Here is a 17,728-nt window from a genome sequence, read left to right as displayed (position 1 = left end):
AGCACGGGCTGGACAAACTCCAGTTTGTCCCTTCAGTTGGGTACCCATCTGCAGTATCTAACATGTACAACCTTATGTAGGAGGACTGCCTGTACCTCCAAAGTCTGTGCTCCTAGAGAATAGGGTTCATTCTGGCCCCACTCCTGAGGTGTCTAGGAGTAGTTCTTCCCCCCTGCCCCTCCCCCCCCCCTGCCCCAACACATGCACACACACAAATACTTGGAACCACTTGGCCAATTATCTCTCTCCCTGCAGGCGCTTTGGCTCAAAAGAAGATGAGCACCCAAGAACAGAGTAAAACGCTTTCCCATGCAGACAGCCTCTCCTGCCCCCATGGCCTGCTACCTCATCTTGTTTTTGAGACCCTCAGCTGTCCCCTTCCCCTCTGCACAGCTGCCAGACAGGAAGTCAGATTAACCGTGTCCACACACAGCTGTAACAGCTGTCAGATTGTCAACAGGAATGAGTCCAGGCAGTTCAGGGACTGTGAGACAGTGGTTCTCTGGCTTTGAATTGCAACAGAATTGTCTAGGAGATGTGGTCAAAGGCAGGTTCTGAGTCTGTAGGAGAGCTCGGGAGAAGCAACGTTTAAACTCCTCCTTTGGCAGTTGTGATGTACAGCATGTTAGAGTCTGGGCTGCCTCTCGGGTTTCATGGAAGGCCCTGGTGGGAGAAGGGTCTATGCAGAGGGCAGGCAGGCGGCTGTTATCCTGTCCTAGACAGGCAAATACAACTCCGAGCAGCCTGGCAGTCTGGAGAGAGGATGTTTTGAGATGCCAGGAGCAGGTGTCTAAACTCATTGGGGGATAATGGCAAGCAGCCAGGTGGACAGGGTGCCTTGCTGGACACTGAAGCCGGGGCTGTGCATGGAGAATGCAAGCAAGATCTGCCCTGGGGCCCTTGCCACCCCCCACCCCCCAGGTAGGAGCAATGACTGCAGGTTTTGCATGGTTACTGTGCTTTTTAGTTGCCTGCAGCTTTTGTGCCCAGATATTCTTGGGATGGTAGGGAGTTGGGAATCTTCTCTTCTAGATAGCAACCTAGGATCAGCGTTGATTCCAGGCACACCTTGTAGCCCCTGCCTGGATTCCGCATCCCTGTAAGGTCTTTCAGAGTCTCAGCCTGCCTGCAGCTTTCCAAGCTCCTCCTGCCACTTGTCTCCTTGCCCTTCCACCTTTGGGCTCTGGTATGCTGGCACTACGCAGGTGCCTTCGTTTAGGTTGCTGGACCCCCAGGGCTCCTTGTTGCATCTCTCGCTATATTTGGTGCCAGCCTCCAGGCTTTCCCCTTTTGCTTTGTAGGGAGCGGGGCAGAGAGAGCCAGGAGAGTCTAGATTAAGCACTGGCTCCTCTGCCTCCTTTTCAGGTGACCTTGGACAAGCCTGCTCCCTCTGTGGCCTCACTTTCTCCTCCTGCAGCTGGGGGCGTTGACTTGCCGAGCTCCTGGGCCTTTTCCTTACTGACATTCTGAGGGTCTCTGAGGTCAGTCTCACGTTGCTTCTGTCTCGCTGGAGGAAGGGCTGACGGCTTCCCAGCACCTTGCCCCAGGAGGATAGAGAATAGCCTTGGGCAGAGGTGTCACCTAGAGTTGGGGACAGTCAGGGATGGGACTGCTTAGAGCTGGGGGCCTGGCGAGCAGGGACCAGAGCTTGTGCTTATTTTTTTTCAGGCGATTTTTTTTTGGCGGGTGTCGGGGGAGGGATGGAAGGGACCCCACTGCTGAGATTTGAGCTGCAAAAAGCAGGCAGTGAAGCCAGGGAGCTGGCCTTGGAGCCCTAGAGCTGAGAGGACGCCACTCCCAGAACCCTTTCTCCTTCAGTGGCACCTAGCTGCTGCTGGTCATGGTATAGTATATAGGAAAGGCTCTGATGGGACAGGTCCACAGAGTGACCTTCAGACAACATGAATGACAGTTAAGACCTCACTGTGGCAGGAGTCTAAACCTAGCATCCACAGAGCTTAAGCGATCTGTGAAGTTGGCTTTACATAATTCTAAACATTTGATTTTGTGTGCTTTTACATTTGGTTAAACAAGCAAGCACGTTATTTATTTATTTATTTATTTAAACTCTTTTATGTTTATGATCGGTTGCCGGCTTTTTATGTCTGTGGACCATGTGCATGCCTGGGTGCCTGAGGAGGACAGAAGAGAGCATTGGATCTCCCAGGATTGGAGTTACAGATGGTTGTGAACTGCTAGTGAACCTGGGTCCTCTAGAGAAGTAGACTGTGATCATAACCAGTGAGCAATCTCTCCAGTCTCTCTGTGTGTGTATGTGTGTGTGTGTGTGTGTGTGTGTGTGAGAGAGAGAGAGAGAGAGAGAGAGAGAGAGAGAGAGACAGAGAGAGAGACATACACACACACACAAAGAGAGAGAGAGAGAGAGAGAGAGAGAGAGGAGAGAGACTGTCTCTATGTAGTCCAAGCTGACCTTAAATCTACCATACTTACTTAAACTTGGGGAATTACCATGCCTCAGCCTTCCTAATGTTAGTTTATTTGACTGTTTTTGTTTGTTTGTTTTGTTTTGTTTTATCATTTTATTTCTTGGACAGGGTCTGACTGTGTAGTTCTGTCTAGCCTGAGACTTGCTGTGTAGGTAAGGCTGGCTTTGGACTCAGCAGAGTTGTTTTTGGTCTTTTGAGACAGGGTCTGGCAGTGAGCTCAGACTGACCTCAGTCTTACACTGAGTACTAGGATTATAGGCATATACCACTACACCTGGCTATTTTGTGAACTTTAGAAACTTATTATTATTGTCACTGTTGTTGTTGTTATTATTTTATTATTGTTATTATTTTGGTGCTGACGATCACACACAGAGCCTCATACATTGGGCAAGCATTTTGCCACTGTGGTATATTCTAAGTCCATGAAACATTCTGAGTAGTAGTCTATAGATTTTGCTAGGTTGCCAAAACCAGAACACTCTCTCTCTCTCTCTCTCTCTCTCTCTCTCTCTCTCTCTCTCTCTGTCTCTCTCTCTCTCTCTCTCTCTCTCTCTCTCTCTCTCTCTCCAGGAGCCATTAATAGTAGCCCTGACAAGCTCCTCTGCCATCTCCCAGGCCCTGTGCCAGACTCCCCAGCATGCATTCTCTCAGGCTTGGCAACCTGGGAGGTAGGTGCTCTGCTTCCATTTTGCAGATGCTTGCATGAAGCATGGGGAGGCGCCTGGAGCCTTGACTAACAAGTGGTGCTTCCTTGAGCCTGTGCCATCTCCTCCAGAGCCCTCACTCGTAACCATTACATGATGGTGTTTGCTTGCTCGACGAGTCGTGCAAATTGCTAGGTGAGAGTCATGCCGAGCCTGCACATGTGGAAATGCCGTCGGAATTGCCGTAGAACCTGTTGAGCCTCAATTGGCCTCCCTAGTCACGTAAGAGCACAGAAATAGATCATGGGAAACCGTCCTCAGTGGGGAGGGGTCATCGGCGTCATGGGGAGAGGAGTGTGAAGTGTGTTCCCTGCCTCCTTCCAAATTCTCTCAAGGCCAAGACAGGGACAAGAGGCTTTTTCCATCCTCCAAGGGACAGACGAGGTAATTAGACATTTAAAGAAGCTGCTGGTTGTTGGCGAGACAGGTCTAGGCTACCTGGGTGCTGACTGGTGGGTGCCCTGTGCTGTCTTCTTGAGAAGCTGCTGGTTGTTGGCGAGACAGGTCTAGGCTATCTGGGGTGCTGACTGGTGCCCTGTGCTGTCTTCTTGGGTGGCCTTTCCCCACCTGTGCTGTCTGGAATGACATTCCACAGTGGAGCCAGACTGAGCATGCTTGTGCTTAGAAACATCCTGCCCATACTGGGAGCCAGGTCACCTGGGTTCAGATCCCAGCTCTGCTGCTCCTTAGCCTGTGGGGTCTTCTGAACTGCCCTTTCTCTGTGAGGCATGGTTTCCAGAGCCTGTCGCTGAGGGCTGAAACAGATGGTCTCAAGGGACCCTTTTACCCTGTGCCCTCAGGGCACAGCAGCTCCCTCCACAGAGTCAGAGATTGTCTGCACAGGTCTTGTTTCGGTCTGAGTGTTTAATGCTCCCTTGGCTTAGATTCCTTCTTACCTCAGTGGCTCCTGGAGAGGGGTCTTTCAGAGATAAGTATCTCGGGCCTTCTAGGTGTGTTCAAACCCTGGACTGCTCCAGGGTTCCCTGGTGGAGTAAAAGGCACACATTCGCTGCATTCGCTGCTGGTCAGGGTTTGTTTTCCTGGGCTTCTGATTTGTGATGTCTCAGAGGGAGGCGAGAGGGAGGAGCATGGCGTGTAGACTGTTCGGAGCAGGAGCAACCCCTCCCTGTTGTTCTGGGGTAGCTAGAGCTAGATCTGTTTACTTTGAGCCCTGGTTCCCAAAGGTACTGTCAAAACCTGTTGCTTGTGATCCATAGCCCCCTATCTGCCTAGAGACCGCATCCCTTTGTCTGGGATCTTCTGTTTTAACCGAATTTCATGCTTTTGTTGTTTGTTGAAAGGGCTTTACTCTGTAGCCCAGGCTAGACTGGTTTTGCTCTGTACCGCAGGCTGGCCTAGAACCTACTGTAGTCTTCTTGCCTCAGCTTTCTGAATGCTGGCATGATCCACCATGGCTGCCTGTGGGTTTTGTCATTATTATTATGTTGTTGTTGTTTTGAGAGAAGATTTCTGTGTAGCCCTGGCTATCCTGGAACTCACTCTGTAGACCAGGCTGGCCTTGAACTCCCAGAGATCCACCTGTCTCCTGCCTCCTGATTGCTGGGATTAAAGTATTATTTTCTTGAGGCAGGATCTCACTGAGCTACTCATTCTGGCTTTCAACTCACAATCCTCTGGCCTCAGCCTCCTGAGTATCTGGGATTATATAGTGTGCAATTTCCAGTTCACCCCTTTATTCTTAGGCTAAGTCCAAACTGGCGGCGGGCATAGTTCTCCCATTAGTCCTTTCTTCTGAGGGACCTGGGCTGACGGGGCTCATGGGTGAGAAGGGAGTGTCAGGAAGGTGTTGGCTCTGCCCAGTTAGACCTGTGAGGTAGGCAGATATGCTCCTTCTGAGCCAGAGCTTTGTATGCACAGGGCCACGCTGATGGTTGGTCAGATGGCACTGACCACCCGGATGCTTGGGCTGGGCCTTCTCCATGGCAGCAGCATGGGTCAATTTGTTCCTAAGGCTGCCACTCCCTGGAGGGAGCAAGGGTCCTGAGGGTAGGTGCCCAGTGCCTGTCCCCAGAGCCCTGGTACTCTCTCCACAGGAAGTTCCTGATATTGGCTCTGTTTTATGCAGGTCAGCAGCAGGCCTGGGGTGGGGGTGGCGACGGGTGAAATAAGGACCTAGGGCCTTGCTGTCCCATGTGATCATGGCCTTTCAGGGGTCTTTGCTAGCCTGAGCTCTCAGTCGTCTTAGTGAATGTCACATGTCTTCTTTCCCAAGGTTCTCCAACCTTCCTAGGTCCACCAGGAGGCAACCAAGAGCCTCTTCCTGTCCTGACACACCCACTTCCCCTTCCTAATGCCTCCTTTGAATGGCAGCTGCTGTCACCTGCTCTGTTCTTGCCAAGCTGGCAGAGGGCACAGATCCTTAAGGGGATGCCAAGAACAGCCAGGCTCTAGGTTCTGTGCCAGGCAGACTGCATTTTGGGGACCCCATTTCCTTTCTTCTCTGGCTTCCCTCCTGAAAGGAGCCAGGTTGCTACCTGGCAGAGCCTGGCAGACTGCTTGCGGGCCCAAATTAACATTCTCCTGACTCCTGTCTATATGGGAACAAGGCTATGTGGCAGAACCATGTGCATACCGATGGGGCTGTGGTGCCCACTGCAGCACATAGCCAGGCATCTCAGCAGTGCTAGCAATGGGAGAGTCTTCCTTACATGAGTTTTTCTGTAAGGCTCCTGCCAGAGACAATAGCCTTGCCCATCACTGTTCCAAATTTGGGGCAGAGCTATCTGCTGGGATCGAGGGTCTTTTAGACTCTTGCCCTTTCATGGACTGATGGGCTAGCATCTAGCTCCAGCAGCTCTATCACTGCAAAAAGCACTAGGTAGAAGCCAGTCCACTTTTTTGCTAGAGTGCTCAATTTCAGGACCAAGCCAGCTTTGGCTAGGAACCGATAGCCCTCCAGATAGCTTAGGGCTTTGCTGAATGCTGCGGGGGCTGGGGAGGCTAGAGACAGGCCTCCAGCTCCGTCACTACTACCCACTTTTCACTCTGGTGTAGAGCACCCTTCATGTGGGTGCTGGGGCAGGGCGTGGGATAGAGGGAAAGTGAGAGACTGTGTGCCTGGGGATGGGGGTTGGGTGGGGGCATTGTGTATGTCTTTGTGTTTGACTCCACCCTTTTGGCCACATCTGGCCACTCCTGCAGATGTGGCTCTGGCCTGGTGGCCACAGAGTCGTCAGTGTGGCTGACAGAGAAACCACAGAGGAATGTGCTCAGCTTCTGCTGGGGGAAGAGTGGGTACTGAGAGACATCTTGCTCAGGCTCTAAACACACACACACGCACGCACGCACGCACGCACGCACGCACGCACGCACACCCCTCTAGGGTGTCTCCCAGGCATATTAGACATAAAGATGGTGTGGCTTGCTCCTGGCCTGGTGATGCCCTTCGGTGCTGTCTTCTCTGAGGACTCACTTAAGGGGAGGGGCCGGTCTGGGTCTCTTTTAGTCCCCACCATTACTTACCCTTCCCACTCTTGATGTAGGCTCAGGTGTAGGGGAGTGAGGGTAGGAAGAGCCCTGAGCACTGGCAACCATCAGGATGGACATCAGGGTTCTGTCTTCTCCTTTGGCTGGGGATGCAGTGGGCCACTTTGCTGGGGTACTATCTTCCTATCCCTGTGTAGCTTCCCCGGGCTAGAGTTAGGGAACATGGGATTTTTCTCTGAAGACGTGGAGAAGAAATAAGAGGAGCTGGCAGTACAGCTCTTTTCTCGCTTCCTCCTTCCCCGGCAGTGGTATCCTGCCTTCCCCTTCCTGTTAGCTGTGGGATGGCTTTGTGGGGTATGGGTTGTGCTTGGGGCTCCCTGCTGGTATGGTGTTTGCCTTGTTGTCCTGGAAACTATTGGGCAGTGATGTGGAATGACATTCAGTGGCCAGAGGGCAGTGCACAGAGATCAACAGGTCAAGACCCAACCTTCCCATAAGCCAGTTGGAACCTTTCCCGTTCTGTGGCCCAGTGTCCATGTGGACCTCAGAACCACCCTCTACCACGTTTCTCTTTTCAGGGGGTGCTCCCCTGGTTGGAGACTGAGGCCCTTGCCACAGCTCCGCGCCCCGCTCCCCCCCCATCACTCTTCTTCCTGTCTGATTCCCTTTCCTTTCCTGTCTCCTCCTCCCACCTCCTCCCTGCACGCCCATTCTCTCCCCCCTCCCCCCAACACAGCTGCTGTTTGGCTTACTCTATATATAGCGGCATTTTCAGGGTAATTACAATAAAACTGTTGAAAGGAGATAATCCACCAGAGGAAGCCAGGCTGGCTCCCAGTCCCATCTTGTCCCTGGCTTGGTGCAGTCCTGCACCCCTTTCCCTAAGGCCTCCTCTTCCCATCTCGCCCCTCATGCCTGTTGCATTTCCCCCCTTCCCAACCTGCCTCTTTTGCCCTGGCTGTGATGAGATTGAGAGACCCACAGAGGACAAGCTGTCTGGAAGGTCACCATAGATCCGATCTCTACTTCTCTCTTAGGTGGGGACAAGGCAGGGGACAGTGAGTGAAAGTGTATTAAATTCATATCATGGTTCTTCAGTCACCTGGTTGTCTGGTCAAGTTACTCAAAACTCTCTCTGCCTCAGTTTCCTTATTTGTGAAACAAGTAATAATAATAGAATCAAACGGGTGTGTTACTGTGCAGTTTAATGAGTGGGGCATGCATATAAAATGCCTAGTACTGACTGTCACTGACAGTATCCAGTGTTGAGTCCTGACACTCTTTGGCAGTCACTCTTCACACTCATGCATATGTACTTTTTTTTCCCCCTCGAACCTGAGGCCTTGTGCATGCTGGCTGGCCCTCCCTGTAGCCCTGTTGCATAGTCTCTTATTAAAGTTCATTTTTGCCTAAAGAAAGTGGAATGTAGAATCTGTGGGTGGAGAGACTGATGTCCTTCAGGGTCTAGTGGACCTGTCTGGTAGGCTGTTGGGCCCTGGGGCCAGGCTGTCACGGCCTAGAGAAGTCTGGGGCTGGCCCCCCTGACCCTTGTGTGTTTTGTGCCCACAGTGGAGGTGAAGCCAGTGCTGCCAGGAGCCATGCCCAGCTCCATGGGGGGTGGAGGTGGAGGTAGCCCCAGCCCTGTGGAGCTTCGGGGGGCTCTGGCGGGCCCCATGGACCCTGCGCTCCGGGAACAGCAACTGCAGCAAGAGCTCCTGGTGCTCAAGCAGCAGCAGCAGCTTCAGAAGCAGCTCCTGTTTGCCGAGTTCCAGAAACAGCATGACCACCTGACCCGGCAGCACGAAGTGCAGCTGCAGAAGCACCTCAAGGTGAGCAAAGGGGGCTCAGGGGCCATGAGAGGCCCAACCCTGAACCCTGCCTGGGCCTGGCTCACCACTGCCTCTGCCCTCCCCCCCTTCCGCACTACTGCAGCAGCAGCAGGAGATGCTGGCGGCTAAGAGGCAGCAGGAGCTGGAGCAGCAGCGGCAGCGCGAGCAGCAGCGGCAGGAGGAGCTGGAGAAACAGCGGCTGGAGCAGCAGCTGCTCATCCTACGCAACAAGGAGAAGAGCAAAGAGAGTAAGGCCCGTGGGCTCCTCGGCCCCACCACACCACAACCCCAGCTCCGGGCACCCGGCTCAGCTGTGCCCTGTCCCGTAGGTGCCATCGCCAGCACCGAGGTAAAGCTGAGGCTCCAGGAATTCCTGTTGTCCAAGTCAAAGGAGCCCACGCCAGGCGGCCTCAACCATTCCCTCCCACAGCACCCCAAATGCTGGTAATGGCTCTGGGGGACAAGGGTAGACAGAAGGGTCCTGCTCAGGGGCTGCCTGGTTATAGGGACAACTTTGGGAACCCTGCCTTGCAACCATAGTCCTGCAGTCTATTCTAGGAGGGGAGCTCCCCATCCCATTTCTCTTCTTCCCCTTCCTAGGGTCCATGGTCTTTTCTCTGTAATATACAACCTTAGCTCCATGAAGGGTTTCCATGTATATGGTCTTCCCATAGCTACTTTGCTCTGCTGGGTGTGGTAGCATATGTCTGTAGTTATAGAACTCAGGAGGTAGAGGCAGAATGGATACGGGTTCAAGTGCTAGGTTGGGTTACATAGCAAGTCTGAGGCCAGCCTGGGCTACATGAGACCTTGTTTCAAAAAAAAAAAACCAAAATATAAAAACAAAATCTCAAACCAAACAACTAGTTATCAGGTGGCACATCGTGGGGTAAGTGGTCAGGGGGGTCTATAGTAACCTAGATCTGCTTCCACCCCACCCCAGGGGAGCCCACCATGCTTCTTTGGACCAGAGTTCCCCTCCCCAGAGCGGCCCTCCTGGGACGCCTCCCTCCTACAAATTGCCTTTGCTTGGGCCCTATGACAGCCGTGATGACTTTCCCCTCCGTAAAACAGGTAAGTCCTGGCTCCCAGGAATGTGGCTTCTAGGGTGGCTTCTAGGGTAGAGGTGGGCATGTGCAAAGGGCAGCGCTGCTGCTGCAGCTCAGAGGTGCCCTGGACCAGGCTGGGCTGGGCTTCAGGATTCTGTGTAGATGAACCCTGAGCCCCCACGACTCTCTCTCCAGCCTCGGAACCTAACTTAAAAGTCCGTTCAAGGCTAAAACAGAAAGTAGCGGAGAGGAGAAGCAGCCCCCTCCTGCGTCGAAAGGATGGCACTGTTATTAGTACTTTTAAGAAGAGAGCAGTTGAGATCACAGGCACGGGGCCTGGGGGTAAGATCTCCTCTCCCCAACGGTGCAGGTCTGGGAGGAGGGGTGGCTCAAAGCAGGCCCAGGTGACAGCCAGCCACTTGCTTCTCCTGTAGTGTCGTCCGTGTGTAACAGTGCGCCCGGCTCTGGCCCCAGCTCTCCCAACAGTTCCCACAGCACCATCGCTGAGAACGGCTTTACTGGCTCAGTCCCCAACATCCCCACTGAGGTATACAGGACGGACTGAGGCCCGAGGGTGGGGTAGGGAGCGCAGAGGTGCTTGCTTTCTTTTGGAAGGAGGAGTTTGGCTCTTTCTTTGGTCTAGCTAAGGGCTCAGCCAAGATGCCTCTGTACATGTGGAGGGTTCTTGCCTGGATGTGTTGCCTTGAAAAGAGACTTGTCCCACAGGCTCTTGAAGGGCTCTGATCTCTTTCATTCCCCACTTGGGGCTCAGGTCCGGGGAGTGAGAGACCAGAGTCCTTGGCCTTGGCCTAGGTTGCCCTCCTTGGCTGTCTCTCCTTCATATTCTTCTCTCCCGACTGCTCCTCTAGATGATCCCCCAGCACCGGGCCCTCCCTCTGGACAGTTCCCCAAACCAGTTCAGCCTCTACACGTCTCCTTCTCTACCCAACATCTCCCTAGGGCTGCAGGCCACTGTCACTGTTACCAACTCGCACCTCACCGTAAGTACAGGGCACATATCCTAGCTGGGACGTTGACCTTTCCAAGGCCCTAAGGGAGCTGAGACAGCTCCACCTGATCTGGTGGGAGGGCAGAGAGTACCCGAGGGATGCTGGTTGAAGTTGGCAAGACAGGTTAGTATCAGTCTGTGCCTTACCTGTCATCACCCTCCAACTTCACCAGGCCTCCCCGAAGCTGTCCACACAGCAGGAGGCTGAGAGGCAGGCCCTTCAGTCCCTGCGGCAGAGCGGCACACTGACCGGCAAGTTCATGAGCACATCCTCCATCCCTGGCTGCCTGCTGGGAGTGGCACTGGAGGGCGACACAAGCCCCCATGGGCACGCTTCCCTGCTGCAGCATGTTTTGTTGCTGGAGCAGGCCCGGCAACAGAGCACGCTCATAGCGGGTGAGTAGGTGAACGGAGTGCCTGGGAGGGAGTGTTTGGCTCTTACGGGGTCTCAAGTCAGGCCTGTCTCTTAGGGAAAAGGAGCCAGGGCTACTCTCCAGCCCTAGCACAACTATCAGCCATATCAGTGATTTCTTCCACATTCTGAAAGCACCAGGTACCAACAATTGGTATGCCAGGCAGTGGACAGAACTTGTCCTTGTTACCGAGTTCATTCATATCCCAGAGCAGAGCTGACCAGAAGGAATAATGCATTTCATCCTTGGTTTATTGAGTTAGGTTTTGTCTTGAGTTATTGTGTCACTGTGTAGCCCAGGTTGGCCTCAAACTCATGACTATTTCCTTTCCCCAGCCTCCAGTAATCCAGGCTGGGGCTACAGACATAGAATAGGCACCCAGCTACAAACCGTAGCTGTGACCTAAACTTTCTAGTAGCCACATCTAAAAACTTTATAGAGGGCTTAGAAGGCGGCCCACTGGGTCAACTGATTGCCACGCCAGTTGTGGGGACTTGAGTTCAGGTCTCCAGTGCTCATGTAAAGCCAGACACAGCCGCACAAGGGACTCCCACGGTGAGATGGAGGCAGAGATAGGAGAATCCTTGGACGCTCCCAGGCCAGCTGGCCTGGTACACATGACAGTAAACAGTGAGAAATGCTAGGTTAAACAAGATGGAAAGGCCAGGACTGTCACCCTAGGCTATCCTCTCACACACACATGCCCTGCTGCACCCATACACATGAACACATACGTACACACACATACGTCATATACACACTATTTTCCTTTTATTTATTTATTTTTTTTGAGACACTGTCTCATTATATAGCCCTGGCAGGCCTCAAACTCACTGTATAGACCAGGCTAGCCTCTAACTCATAGATCTACCTGCACTTTGCCGGGATTAAAAGTGGATGCCACGGAGCCCAACAAAATTTTTTTTTTCCTTAAAGAAATGGGTGGAGGGGGGCTGGAGAGATGGCTCAGCAGTTAAGAGCACAGACTGCTCTTCCAGAGGTCCTGAGTTCAATTCCTAGCAACTACATGGTGACTCACAACCTCTGTAATGGGATCTGATGCCCTCTTCTGGTGTGTCTGAAGACAGTTACAGTGTACTCATATATAATAAATAAATAAATCTCTTAGAAAGAAAGAAAGAAAGAAAGAAAGAAAGAAAGAAAGAAAGAAAGAAAGAAAGAAGTGGGTGAAGGCTGGGCAGTGGTGGCACATGCCTTGGGAGGCAGATGCAGGTGGATTTCTGAGTTTGAGGCCAGCCTGGTCTACAGAGTGAGTTCTAGGACAGCCAGGGCTATACAGAGAAACCCGGTATCAAAACAAACAAACAAATACACAAGCAAAAAACAAGAAGAAGAAATGGATAGAATTAATCTAATAATATATATTTAACTTCTATCTAGAACACTTTTATCATTTCTGGTTTTGTTTCATGCTGAGCTTTGGAATCCCATGTATGTTTCACATGAGTAGCACATGTCAATTTAGGCCATGCTTCCAGGGCTCGACCACATATGGTCCATGGCGCTGATGATGTACAGCATTAGGCAGTCAGCCCTTAGTACCGGCCAACGTCCTTAGGGGTTCCTTGGCCTAGAACTCTCAGCCTGTTTGTCTCAGCAAAGTCTCTTGGCAGGGATGTCTTGCTGCAGTTGGAGAGAACTAGTCATGGTTCCCATGTGTGGTGAGCCCAGGACTGCCTGTGCACTCTGGCAAACCCAAAGGAGAGGAGGGTGACCCTAGGGAGGCTTGCTGGTGCTCACTGTTAAGGTTATAAGGAGGAGAGAGGATGGGGCTCAGCCTCGGGGGCAGAGTGCCCCCCCAATAGTGCTTACTCCCCTTCTCTGCCTCCGTAGTGCCGCTCCATGGGCAGTCCCCATTGGTGACAGGTGAACGTGTGGCCACCAGCATGAGGACGGTGGGCAAGCTCCCGAGGCACCGACCTCTGAGCCGCACTCAGTCCTCCCCACTGCCGCAGAGTCCCCAGGCCCTGCAGCAGCTGGTCATGCAGCAGCAGCACCAGCAGTTCCTAGAGAAGCAGAAGCAGCAGCAGATGCAGCTGGGCAAGGTACACGCAGAGTAGCAACAACGTCCTGGGCTACCCAGGAGTCACCCAGGCTGGCAAGACACATGGGGGTTGAGCTTGGGGAGCAGGGCGCTTCAAGGCTTCCACTTCACATAGAATTGTGTGGGCAGGTCCCTGCCTGGGAGAGGGAGAGAAGGATAGACCTACCTGGGCTAGAGGTTGCCATGGTCACCCCCATCCCCACACAACTTGCTTTCTTCTCTCAGATCCTTACCAAAACTGGGGAGCTATCAAGGCAGCCCACCACCCACCCTGAGGAGACAGAGGAGGAGCTGACGGAACAGCAGGAGGCCTTGCTGGGGGACGGTGCCCTGACCATGCCCCGGGAAGGCTCTACAGAGAGTGAGAGCACCCAGGAAGACCTAGAAGAGGAGGAGGAGGAGGAAGAGGAGGAGGAAGAGGAGGACTGCATTCAGGTCAAGGATGAGGGTGTCGAGAGTGGTCCTGATGAGGGCCCCGACTTAGAGGAGTCCAGTGCTGGTTACAAAAAGGTACCCCCGACCTGCCATCATCATTCCTCATTCTCTGATTTCCACTCTTGATTGTTGTTTCCCAGTGGTGCAGTTGCCAGGCCTTGAGCAGCCTTCTAAAGAAAAGAGGGGTAGAGAGACCAGGAGGGAGTGGGAGGGCTCCTGTGTGGTCTCTGAGCTGTGCCTGTCTGTCAGTCTCCCTTGGTGACTGCCCTTGTCTTTTAACGGTGTGCATGCACGTAGTCTGTGTGTATCTATCTGCGTTTGTGCCTGCGTTGCTGGTTGTGCGTTGGTCTCTGCGCGCATGTGTACACACACGCCCCCACTGTTACTACAGTGTGCCTTGAGCCTAGTGTGCTCCATTCATTGCGGACACAGCCCCAAGCCCTCAGGCCTGACTCATCCCGCCCCCACCCGCCCCCGCCCCTTGCAGCCTCTTACCTCAATGCTACTATTTGGGGTGACTCATCACATCCCCCATCTTTCCCGTTGTCATGTAGGAGATGGCAAGCCTGGAGCATCTCCTGTCCCTAGAGGGAGCAGGTGGGAGGAAGTGGTGGAAGGAGGAGACTTGGGGGCCCTCTGGAGGCTGAAAGGGCCCTGTACTCAGCCCCATCCAGACTGAGCCTTACACAGGCCTCTTCCTACTCCTTTCCAGTTGTTCGCAGATGCCCAGCAGTTACAGCCCCTCCAGGTGTACCAGGCACCCCTCAGCCTGGCCACTGTGCCTCATCAGGCCCTGGGCCGCACCCAGTCCTCACCTGCTGCTCCTGGGAGCATGAAGAGCCCCACAGACCAACCCACTGTAGTGAAGCACCTCTTTACCACAGGCAAGCCCTAACACTGCTCATCCCATCCTTGCCCCGGGCCCCTTCTTGGGCCACCCCCTCCCCCAGATGGCGGGCTTTCTTCTCCCAGATCCTCAGCAATACTGCACAGAGTTTCCCTCTGGGGGGGGTGGTTTCACCTTCCCTGTGCACCACAGCTGTTCGTGGGCAGCCTTGTTCCTGTTCCCCGGGGCAGCACTGTCTTCTCTGCCCCACACTCCCCACCAGTCCTGGAGCTTTGGGTGGGATCCACTGTCTCTTTTAGTTTTTGCTCTTCTAGCTTTCTGTCCACCTTCCCCCCTGTAAGATTGACAGTAAGCCTTCCAGTAGAGTCTGGAAGAGGTTGCCACATGCTGGATTCTGACAGGACCCAGACTTGCTGAGGATAACTTTGTCTCGCCAGTGGGGAACAGTGCAAAGGCCAGCATGTTGGGGAAGGAGGAACATACCTTAGAGGGAACGCAGAGGGCAGGGTTGGGACCAGTGGCAGCCAGGCTATGTTTAAAGAGGAATTTCAGGAGAGGAAAGAGGGTATATAGGTGGGTGCTGGTGGATAGCTAGGATGGCCAGAGGTAAGGGTGTGGGTTAGGGTTCAGAACAGTTCTGGCTGACACAAGGGTCTATGGCTCAGGTGTGGTCTATGACACGTTCATGCTGAAGCATCAGTGTATGTGCGGAAACACACACGTGCACCCAGAGCATGCTGGCCGCATCCAGAGCATCTGGTCCCGGCTGCAGGAAACTGGTCTGCTCAGCAAGTGTGAGGTGAGGGAACCCCCTGCCTTCAGCTAGGAGTGGTCCTCTCCTAGCAAAGGCCCTCCCATGCCCTAGCCCTCCAGTCAGTTCTAAGACTTCCTCAGTTCCATCCCTTGTGGTCTGCTTCTCTCATGGTCCCCAGCTAACCTGGGGGAGAGTCCTGGAGTAGGGGAAGGGGGTGTCTCTCAAGGGTCAGAGCATAGTTACTCCAAATCCCTTAGTTCTCCAGGAAGTTGGCTCTGTGAGCATTGGACTGTAGTTGTCAAGAGAGCTGAGCCTTGTCAACATTCTCTGGCCTCTCTTGACCTCCTCTGGCAGCGGATCCGGGGTCGTAAAGCCACACTGGATGAAATCCAGACTGTGCACTCTGAGTACCACACCCTGCTCTATGGGACCAGCCCCCTTAACCGGCAGAAGCTGGACAGCAAGAAGCTGCTTGGTAAGCTGCAGGACATGGTCTCACATGTGCCCTCAGTCCGAGTGTGACAGCGCTGTCCTAAAGACCACCAAGCCAGAGTAGGCAGTGGTCCTAGTGGGTGTCATTAGCATAGATACGGATTGAACATACTGTAGGGTGACAGGCGTAAGGTGGACCTGATGGTGGTAGGTGATATATTTGCTTATAGAGGTAGGTCGTCTCCCCAGAACAGGAGCTAGATAGAGGCTCTAAGCTGGCATGGACCATGCAGTTCATGCAAACTGGCAACTGGGACACCTTTCAGAACATTCCATCTCTTTGCCTTGCAGGCCCCATCAGCCAGAAGATGTATGCCATGCTGCCTTGTGGGGGCATTGGGGTGAGTTGGATATGTGGGAGTGGGAGTGGGCAAGTGGCTTTCCCAGCTTGGCCCCTTCCTCCCTCATCCCCATGGCTGCTGGCTTGCTCTCTGGTGCCCACTCCCATTCCTCCCCTCCCCCCCTGCAGAGGGCACACTGAAGCCCGATCTCCTGCCCCTGCAGGTGGACAGTGACACTGTGTGGAATGAGATGCACTCTTCTAGTGCCGTGCGAATGGCAGTGGGCTGCCTGGTGGAGCTGGCCTTCAAGGTGGCTGCAGGAGAGCTCAGGGTAAGGGTATAGGAGACGTTGTCCTTTGCAATATCTTGAGTGCTAAGAAGGGGAGAAGCTGCAGGGACAGCCATGGTGTGAGGGTCACGAGGGACCAAGTAGGCACTAATGCCTGAGACTCCTGTGTTTATCTGCAGGGGAGAGACAGCTGTTTGCCTGGGGGGCCTGCAGCTGGCGTTTATAAAAGTGTATTTCCTTTCCCATCACTGTCTGGCTTGTGTTTCTCTCCTGAGTCTGTCCACCCTGTCCCTGGCCACACGGCTTTCCTGACTGTTGTCCTTCTGCTTGTACTTCAGAATGGGTTTGCTATCATCCGGCCCCCAGGACATCATGCTGAGGAGTCCACAGCCATGTGAGTAGCACTCTGACCTGACCCGTACCCTCTGTCATTGGCCCTTCCTGTCTTTTACTTGAAGCAAACCTCACATCACTCAAGCTGAAGCCCCTGCTCTCTTCTTCTCCCCACACCCCTCAGGGGATTCTGCTTCTTCAACTCCGTAGCCATCACAGCTAAACTCCTGCAGCAGAAGCTGAGCGTGGGCAAGGTCCTCATCGTGGACTGGGTAGGCAGTGGGCTGGGATTCCTGGGCAGGGAAGGGCAGAGCTATGGCAGCGGAGGCCTGTAGAAGTGCCCCACCTCCGGGCACTTCTTGGTGGCACTAGGACCCAGTCCTTGGCCTCATAGATTGATAACCTTATTTTTTTTCTTAAAGATTTACTTATTTATTAGATATAAATACCCTGTAGCTGACACTGTAGCTGTCCTCAGATACACCAGATCTCATTACAGATGGTTGTGAGCCACCATGTGGTTGCTGTGAATCAAACTCAGGACCTCTGGAAGAGCAGTCAGTGCTCTTAATTTCCGAGCCATCTCTCTAGCTCTGATTGATAACCTTATAGCCTTCCTGCTTCATCATTAGGAGGGTCCTTCATTGCGGCAGGGTGGCTCCTCCCTGTTAGACCCCAGCTTTTAGCCTTATTTACTCTGTGTTCCCACTAGCAGCCTCCAACAGCCAGATGATTTCTTAACTTGAGCAGTGGGGACAGGGATGCTTCCAGTACTGCCAAAAGCCATTTTCCTCCTGGCCCTTCCTGTAGGGGACACCGTGTGCCAGGAACCAGCCACCTCTAGCAGTGCATAGTAGTTATGCATTTCTCTTAGGGAGGACACTGTTTGGGTTTAGCCACATCTCCTCTGCTCCTGAGGCTGTGGGTGCTGCTCTACCTTCTGCCATCACAGAGGGAAAATCCCACACACTGCCCACTGGGCTCCAGGGGTCACTAGGCAGTTGATCAGCGATGGTAGAATTTTTTGAGACTCCATTTTGGTTTAGAAACTGCTGTGTTCAGATGTGATGCACAGTTATCATCACAGCACTCAGGAGGCCGAGGCAGGAGAATTGAGAGAGTTCAAGGCTAGCCTGCTCTATCTAGTGAGATCCTGTCTGGAAATAAAGCAAATTCATGTAAATGTTGGATCCTGCTTTAGAATTTATTTGCCTGTGTTAAATTTCTTACCAGCCTGAGTTTCCCTTGCACTTCAGTGGAATGGGTTCTGCAGGGAGATAAACCATATTCATCCCATGGCTGTAGAGCCTGGACTCAGTGTCACAGACCCG

General features: G+C 53.3%; 1 protein-coding gene across 10 annotated transcripts in view; it reads left to right on the top strand.

Moving 5' to 3' along the window:
• Hdac5 (histone deacetylase 5) overlaps positions 1-17,728 on the top strand; it is a 35,084-nt gene that overhangs the window by 15,227 nt on the left and 2,129 nt on the right. For 7 of the 10 annotated variants that reach the window (XM_031350812.1, XM_031350810.1, XM_031350816.1 and 4 more), the window contains 17 exons: positions 8,171-8,430; positions 8,534-8,678; positions 8,760-8,874; positions 9,374-9,504; positions 9,675-9,821; positions 9,914-10,026; positions 10,349-10,480; positions 10,662-10,884; positions 12,756-12,967; positions 13,192-13,476; positions 14,114-14,285; positions 14,914-15,047; positions 15,357-15,477; positions 15,786-15,835; positions 15,999-16,106; positions 16,403-16,458; positions 16,582-16,669. In XM_031350812.1, coding sequence (XP_031206672.1) covers positions 8,171-8,430; positions 8,534-8,678; positions 8,760-8,874; positions 9,374-9,504; positions 9,675-9,821; positions 9,914-10,026; positions 10,349-10,480; positions 10,662-10,884; positions 12,756-12,967; positions 13,192-13,476; positions 14,114-14,285; positions 14,914-15,047; positions 15,357-15,477; positions 15,786-15,835; positions 15,999-16,106; positions 16,403-16,458; positions 16,582-16,669 — 2,492 coding nt within the window. Of the gene's footprint in view, positions 1-1,365; positions 1,482-3,518; positions 3,539-8,170; positions 8,431-8,533; positions 8,679-8,759; positions 8,875-9,373; positions 9,505-9,674; positions 9,822-9,913; positions 10,027-10,348; positions 10,481-10,661; positions 10,885-12,755; positions 12,968-13,191; positions 13,477-14,113; positions 14,286-14,913; positions 15,048-15,356; positions 15,478-15,785; positions 15,836-15,998; positions 16,107-16,402; positions 16,459-16,581; positions 16,670-17,728 lie in introns of those variants that run through there. The other 3 variants (XM_031350817.1, XM_031350818.1, XM_031350819.1) reach the window with 2 other exon arrangements.

This window comes from Mastomys coucha, unplaced genomic scaffold (assembly GCF_008632895.1).
Source record: "Mastomys coucha isolate ucsf_1 unplaced genomic scaffold, UCSF_Mcou_1 pScaffold5, whole genome shotgun sequence".
Lineage (NCBI taxonomy): Eukaryota > Metazoa > Chordata > Mammalia > Rodentia > Muridae > Mastomys > Mastomys coucha.
The sequence above is the reverse complement of the archived record's forward strand: the minus strand, read 5'-3'. Positions and strand labels throughout refer to the sequence as shown.